Below are 7,949 nucleotides of genomic sequence, written 5' to 3'. Positions count from 1 at the left end.
TTCCCTCGTTCCCCGTAAATGGGGGAAACCTCCAAAAAAATTACAAATTTAAAAATGGCTAATTTTCGAAATTTTTTTTACTAAAAACTGTTGTAACTTTTTCAAAAATGAACATATCAATATAATTCTTTTTTTTGTAGATGCATGATTTCTTTACCCTTCATTTGGTATATTTTTTTTATAAATTTAACCCTTAACCTGCCCACAAGGGGGGATTTAAAATGACAACTTTTTTACAAAAAATTAATTTTTTCAACGTAATTTTTGAAATTGTTCCGGAAGGTCTGACACTTTTATATACATCTTAAATTAAAGCTAATGTAATGTACTTTATTATGAAAAAAAAAAATTTCGGACTTTATATTGTCTTCACGATGAAAATGGCTACCGTATGCTATTTTTATGTGAAAATTTTCGATTTTGAATTTTACATTTTTAACTTTATTATGCTATAACTTTTTGAAAAATGTATGGATCATTACAATTTTTTTATGAGAAGTAGTATTTATATAGATCTTTCATTCGACATACTTTTTTTTTTAAATCGGACCATTTCCCTTAATACAGGGGGGATTCAAAACATAAAAATGCATATAGAAAGTAGAACTTTTTCAACTTAACTTTTGAAAGTGTTCCGGAAGGTCTGACACTTTTATATATATCTTAAATTAAAGCTAATGTAATATACTTTATAATGGTAAAAAAAAATTTCGGACTTTATTTTATCTTCATGGTGAAAACAGACATTAAACTTAATAAAAAAAATACGATTTTTGTAAAAAAATTATTTTTTATATTTTTAACTTTATAATGCTATAACTTTTTGAAAGATGTATGGATCAATATAATTCTTTTTTATGTAGATGCATGATGTCTTTACCTATCATTTGGTATATTTTTTTTATAAAGCTGACTTTTTACCTGCCTACAGGGGGGGATTCAAAATGACAAATTTTTCACAAAAAATTGACTTTTTCAACTTAAATTTTGAAAGTGTTCCGGAAAGTCTGACACTTTTATATATATATAAAATTAAAGCTAATGTAATCTACTTTATTATTTAAAAAAAAAATTTCGGACTTTATTTTGTCTTCACGGTGAAAATGGCTACTAAATGCTATTATTGTGTGAAAATTATCGATTTTATTTTTTACATTTTTAACTTTATAATGCTATAACTTATTGAAAAGTGTATTGATCAATCAATACTAATCTAAAAAATACTTCATTTCCTATATGGTTGATCCCGACTGTATAAAACTGTTTTCTGTATGTTTAAGTAAATAATACAAAAATTAATTTCTGCAAAATAGGTTTTTTTCAAATATTAATATTGTGTAAAATTCATACCTGTTTCGTAGTCTTCTTACGACGCTAAATAAAAAAATTATGAATAAGACTAATATGTACATTGTTTAATTCTATGTTACATTTATACTAAACAGAACAAAGCTAATTTATTTATTCTTTTAATATTTTATTACACTTAATGATTACTATATTCTATTTAACTTGTTTATTATTTAGTAGTTAAGTTAACCAGTGTTCCATATTTGCTCACAACCATCAAACTTTTGTAAATATCCCTTCTCACCTGTCTCTTTTTATCTATGGATTCCATTCATTCCTTCATCTGAGAGTACTGATGTATGAGTCACACTACTTGTAACCTTTCATCCGTTCAAAGACATAAATACCATTATAAAACCCTATAATGGTCATTTCATTACGATCAAAGTGATTTCCACAGTGATTTTAAACACTGTCAGATATAAATCAATAATAATTTAAAAATCTCTCAATTCCATTACACTGGATCCCAACTATAAATACATTAAAACTAGTGTATTTCCTAATAAATATGAATTTTCTTTTTTAGGTCCTACGTTTAAAAAATCTGATAAATCTCTTGTTAGTAAATATCGTCCAATATTTAAAATTTTCATACTTCTTAAGTTATTTTCTTAACTGGTTATTAACACATATGTCCTATTTTTTAACACATTTTGTCTTAGGAACATTATTATTTCGTAAAAGTCGGTCGTCTACAATTACTAAATTATGTGTTTACTAACAATAAATTATATTATTTTATTTACATAACGAGTAAAAACCCAAAATAGCAATATTTAATTGACAACTAAATTAACAAATTTAAAATTAACATTATACAGAGAGTTTTAAAAGTAAGAAAAAAGGTCAATTATTATAACAATGAGAACAATCAACATAATTAAATTTTTTTAAGTTAATTTAAGTAATTAAGTTAATTGAACAATAGAACTATAATAATATCAACTAGAAATGTAAATGGAAAAAATATATAGTCTCTCTCTCTCTATGGTATCAATCCGTGGATTGGTATGTAGCCATCTTCCATTCTTCTCTATTATCCGCTTTCCTTTTCATTTCTACATATGAGTTGCATCCTAAGTCTTTTATTATTTTTTGAATATATTCCAATCTTGGTCTTCCCCTATGGTTCTTCTCCTCTACGCTTCCTTCTATAATCAGTTTTAGCAATCCTTCGTGTCGCAATATGTGGCCTATCTATTAATTTTGTCTCCTAACTATATTATTCCATAATAACTTTCCTTCTGTTATTCTTTCTTGTACCTCTACATTGGTTGGAGTAACGATGGAGTGTCCATCCAACTTATTCTTAATATTCTACTATAGCATCACATTACAAACGACTCTAGCCTTTTTTGTTCCTGTGTTGATATTGTCCAGGTTTCACATCCATAAAGGGCTATACTCCATACATATATTTTCAATAAATTCTTTTTTATTTTTAGGCTAATGTTTCTTAATGGAATTAGATTTTTCTTTTTATTAAAGGCTATTTTAGCATGACAAATGCGTTTCTTTATTTCACTCCTATTTCTCCCATTATTGCTGATTGTGCTTCCCAAGTATGCAAATTCATCTACTTGTTTTACTGTTTGTTTTCCTCGTATTTTTATCAGTACTTTGGTTTTATTCTCCCTTCCACAAACGAGTACTTTTGTTTTTTGCACGTTATTTTGCACATATTTTCCCTGAATCCTAATTGGTGCTCTTTCAGCGATTGTTCTATTTTTGATTCAATACGTTGGAATATAATCTTTGTTAGTATTTTAGAGCCATGGGATAGTAGGCTAATTGTACGGCATTTTTCACATTTTTTCGCTGCTGCTTTTTTTTGGGATGGGGATAATTATGCTTTTTACGAAATCCTTCAGCAATTCCCAGTTACGTATATATCTCTGATAATTTGTTTTTAACTTTTTCTCCCGACTCCTTCCAAAGCTCCGCTTGAATTTCATCAATTTCTGCTGTTTTTTTATTCTTCAGATTCTTTAAAGCTTTATCGAACTCCTCCCTCATAACTGAATCAATTTTGTATCCTTTTTCTTCCGTTTTCTCTTTTTAATTTGTTTCATTTCCCTTAAGTGTTTCTCCCTCGTACAGAGTTTCTAAATATTCCTTCCATCTTTTGGCTATATCTTCTTGTTCATAACATTTCTCTATTGATATCTTCTACTCCTCCAGATCAGATTTTATACTTGTCAAAGAAGAACTTTTTCAACATATTATATGCTTCCTCTCTGCTTCCTGTTTTCATAAGGGTTTCTATTTCACTACACCCTTCTTCTAAACATTTTTCTTTAGCTTACCTTGATTTCCTAATAACTTATAATAAGTAATAACTTCCTAATAACATGATTCCTCAGTACTCTTTATCTTTCTTGTCCTTCGATACTGTTCGAACTTTTATATTTCCTTTTTTCCTCTATTATATTGACAATTTCAGTTGTAATCCAATCCTTTCTCGCTGTAAAATTTTTGTATGCTTAAGTTTATATTGCAGTATTTGTGAGTGTATCTTTAAAGTTCTGTTATCTTTCTTCAATGTTTTGGGGTTCTAGGATTCTTCGGTAATCGCATTACTTGTGCATTTACTATATTGTTTCATGGTTTTTTCATCTCTTAGATTTTAATTTGCCATTTCACCATTTTCTTTTTACTCATTATTCTTTTAAATTTAAGATTACACTTCATAATAACTAGGTTATGGTCCATATTCACCAGTTTTTTACTTTTTCTTCCCCCACGATGGCATTCCAGTCAGATTCTCTTCCCGTTTAACATTTTAAATTAATTTGTCTATATTTTTATATACTTTTTTTAGTTCTTCGTCACTACTATTTGTTGTTGGCATATATACTTAAACTACTATTATTTGTTTTGGTTTCGTCTTGAACTTAACTAGAATAATTCTATCATGCTAATGTATATAGCCTTTAACTTTATCACCTAGGGTTTTATTTATTATAATCCCTACTCCTCCTGTGCCAGATTTTTTGCTCCTATATGTATTATTCTATAGTCTCTGCTCCAGAAGTTTCCTGACTTTGGCCATCTTATTTCTGATATTCCAAGGATATCAATTTTCATCTTGTTCATTTCCATTTCCATTTTCAGGTTTTCCAACTTCTCACATTGTAATAAAGTTCTTACATTCCAAATTTCTATGCGTTTATACTCTTTAACATTTTTTTCCCCTCTCGTAGTCCCCGCCCGAAGATCCGAATGGGGGACTATTTTACTTCCGGAATATATTACATATATTATAAACAACACACAGTATTACACTATATGTTTAATAATTTAACAGCTAAATGTTTAAGTTTTCAAAATCTATTAAAATCGCGAGAATTTAAGAGGATTACTATTTACAATGGTCATTAAATTTTAAATGTAGAAATGTGGAACAAAAAAAAATGATTAGTAGAAGCGAGAAGTATATAAAAATGGGTATAATTACGATTTGAACGTCAAAAAACCGAAATCTGAATTTAGAAAGAATTTAAAGTTAGAAGAAATTAAACCACGTGTAATTTTGGAAATAAAACTTATGTTTTCTTCACATTTTTTGACAGATAAAAAGGGTAATTTCAAGAAATCTTGAATCGGAGTTAAGTTATGAGACGAATGAGGGATTTTAAGAGTATAAACTATAAAACTAAAAAGTATACGTTAAAACATTTCAAATATAATAGATTTATTATAAAACAGATCCTTATATAGTAACAGATACGAATCTGTAACTATAATACAGACCATAAAAAATTATTAGGCAAAATTCATACCTCATCCAATGACGGTTTCGGAGGCTAAAATAAAATTTGGTGAGCAATATTAATATGTTATATTAATATTATTATATTAATATGTTATTGGTGAGTAATATTAATAATACTAACTCACTTCCGTTACTTTCAATTGCGGTTAGAAATTAAAATTTAGCGTACTATGATGTAATTTGTTAATAATAATTTGGATAACTAACCATGTTAGCTAGATAACTAAGATAAGTATTTAAATTTTCTCCTAAGTTTTCTAAAATTAATACTTAATATTTATTAATTCATAGTACAATCTTTTTCTTTTGTAATAGTTTTGGTTACAAATTTCAATGATTATTTTCATCATCTTTTCCAAGCTATGAATTAAATATGAAAATAGAAAATTTTTAAAATACCAATATTTGCCCCATTTTAAATTATTTATGGGTTTTTATTTTGTCAATTATATTTTTTTCTTAAGCAATAAAGAAGCCGATTTAATTGAATTGATTTAAATGCATTAAGTGAGTCAAACAAATGATACATTGTAGTAATTTTCAAGGAACATAAGTGCAATTTGAATAAAATATATAGTGGTTCCAACCTAACTTCTCTCAACATTTTCAAAAAAGTTCGTGAAAAAAATAACAATATTAATTTTAATGAAATTTAGATCACTAACCCCACATTAGTGCAACTTTGTCATAGAACATAATATAGCGTAGTAATATCATTTGTTTAGGGGTTCATACCACCTAAACCCCACAAAAACTTAACTTTTGTAATTGAAAATTATGTTTCGTAGACCATAATTTGACGCGCTTGTTGCGTATTCAAAAAAAAACGCACAGTATTATCCGTTGAGGAACGAAAATAACCTGTACATGGCGACCAATTAACGCGTAGGACGTCAATTTGCCGGTTCAGTGTAGGCGAAGAGATAGGTAAGCAAAGACGCTAAAGATCAGCTGTCACGCAATATGATGTATTCAACAGTATTTGTTACAACTGATCTAGTGGATCAGTTGACTATGTTAAAGGCGCTCTCTACTAAACATACTCCACCCATTAAAAGACGAAGCCTTTCAAAACAACTTGATTGAACATAAACTTAGTATGAGTGTAGTCTTAATATTAGCATAAAATATCAACGTAAACAAATTGAATAAAATTATTAATAAAAAGAACAAATTATAAACAAAATATTGAATTAGTTTGACACCTAGGAACAAATAACTTAATTAGGAAGGGAATAAAAAAAGTACGAACAAAATATTTAAAAAGATAGTATGTACAATAGAGATGCAACTTTGTAAGCGAATTGATAGCGAGTCAAGTCGTGTGGTCCTTTGCGGTGTACGTGGTGGTGTTGAGTTATAAGGTGAACACTTGTTATTGTAAGCAATTGATTGTTTAAAATTCTGATAAAGTACTCATGCATTAATGGGTCTTGATGGTAATAACGAAAATCGAGTGAGGTCATTAGGAAGTTAATGATTGTAGACATTTTTACTTGATCAAACTTTGATAAAAATTCGGTTTTATGGTTGATGTATGCAAAACATGAGGATAAATATTTTGAGATGAGTTATTAAACAATGGACCTGATAAGCTATTAAGATTGTTTACGGTGACAAACTGTATTTAACTGTGACTTATTTGGCCTACTATTACCCAGCCAAATAGATATTAATTGCTGATGGAAATCCTTCAGAACGAATTGCCTTTGTGTTAAGCCGATTCAATTAAGAAACAGATCACTACCGAAGAGCATTTCAATACATGCCGATTGATCGAATGGAGGGTCGGCGAATAACAAATGACTGTACCCAGTGCTCGAATTAGGGAGTGCGCAGGGGGACGGAGATCCTCTACTTTTTTTTTTTGTTTTTTTGCGCACCCCAACTACTTTTTTTTATTGGGACGGGAGGGCGGTGGAAAATACGACTGCATTTTAGCTTCGATGCGAAGCTGAGAAAGTATTGGTTTTACTATGTGTTTTTTTTTTTTGTGTCTGTTACCACTTTTTCTCAGCTCTCACAGAACGGATTTCTTTCAACGATACGTCAAAAGATCACAAATCGTATCTAGTCGAAGACATTACCCTTAAAAATTGGAAAAATTTCCCTTGTTCCCCGTAAATGGGGGTAACCACCAAAAAAATTACAAATTTAAAAATCGCTAATTTTCGAAATTTTTTCAATTTTTTTTATTAAAAACTGTCGTAAGTTTTTCAAAAATGAACATATCAATATAATAATTTTTTTTTTTTAGATGCTTGATGCCTTTACCTATCATTTGGTATATTTTTTTGTAAATTTAACCCTTAACCTGCCCACAAGGGGGGATTTAAAATGACAATTTTTTCACAAAAAATTAACTTTTTCAACTTAACTTTTGAAAATGTTCCGGAAGGTTTGACACTTTTATATATATCTTAAATTAAAGGTAATGTAATATACTTTAATATAAAAAAAAAAATGTTAAACTCTGGACTTGTCTTCATGGTGAAAATGGCTATCGACTGCTATTTTCGTGTGAAAATTCTTGATTTTATTTTTTACATTTTTAACTTTTTAATGCTATAACTTATTGAAAAATGTTTGGATCAACACAATTTTTTATGAGAAATAATATTGTTTAATAATCCCTTTTTCATTCAGGATATTAATAAGAAAATAACAGATCATGTAGCATTTAGAATAATCCACCAATTTTTTTAAATTAAACACTAACTAAAGATTTGCATCGAAGCGTTTTTTAGCTTCGATGCGAAGGTGAGAAGGTATTGGTTTTACTAAGATGTGTTTTTTTTTTTTTTTTTTTTTTTTTTTTTTT

General features: G+C 28.4%; 1 protein-coding gene across 24 annotated transcripts in view; it reads right to left on the bottom strand.

Annotated features, from left to right (window-relative positions):
* The window catches only part of LOC126899247 (kinesin-related protein 4-like), an 89,355-nt gene that overhangs the window by 59,026 nt on the left and 22,380 nt on the right, over nt 1–7,949 (bottom strand). For 21 of the 24 annotated variants that reach the window (XR_007702529.1, XM_050673895.1, XM_050673899.1 and 18 more), the window contains 2 exons: nt 5,136–5,159; nt 1,351–1,374 (listed from right to left, as the gene is read on the bottom strand). The exons of the other annotated variants lie outside the window; for them this stretch is intronic. Coding sequence is in view for 20 of the 21 variants with exons in the window: in XM_050673895.1 (XP_050529852.1) it covers nt 1,351–1,374; nt 5,136–5,159 (48 nt within the window). In the remaining variant the exon portion in view is untranslated. The remainder of the gene's footprint in view (nt 1–1,350; nt 1,375–5,135; nt 5,160–7,949) is intronic. 24 annotated transcript variants of the gene reach the window in all.

This window comes from Daktulosphaira vitifoliae, unplaced genomic scaffold, assembly GCF_025091365.1.
Source record: "Daktulosphaira vitifoliae isolate Bord-2020 unplaced genomic scaffold, ASM2509136v1 Scaffold_2, whole genome shotgun sequence".
Classification (NCBI taxonomy): domain Eukaryota; kingdom Metazoa; phylum Arthropoda; class Insecta; order Hemiptera; family Phylloxeridae; genus Daktulosphaira; species Daktulosphaira vitifoliae.
The sequence above is the reverse complement of the archived record's forward strand: the minus strand, read 5'-3'. Positions and strand labels throughout refer to the sequence as shown.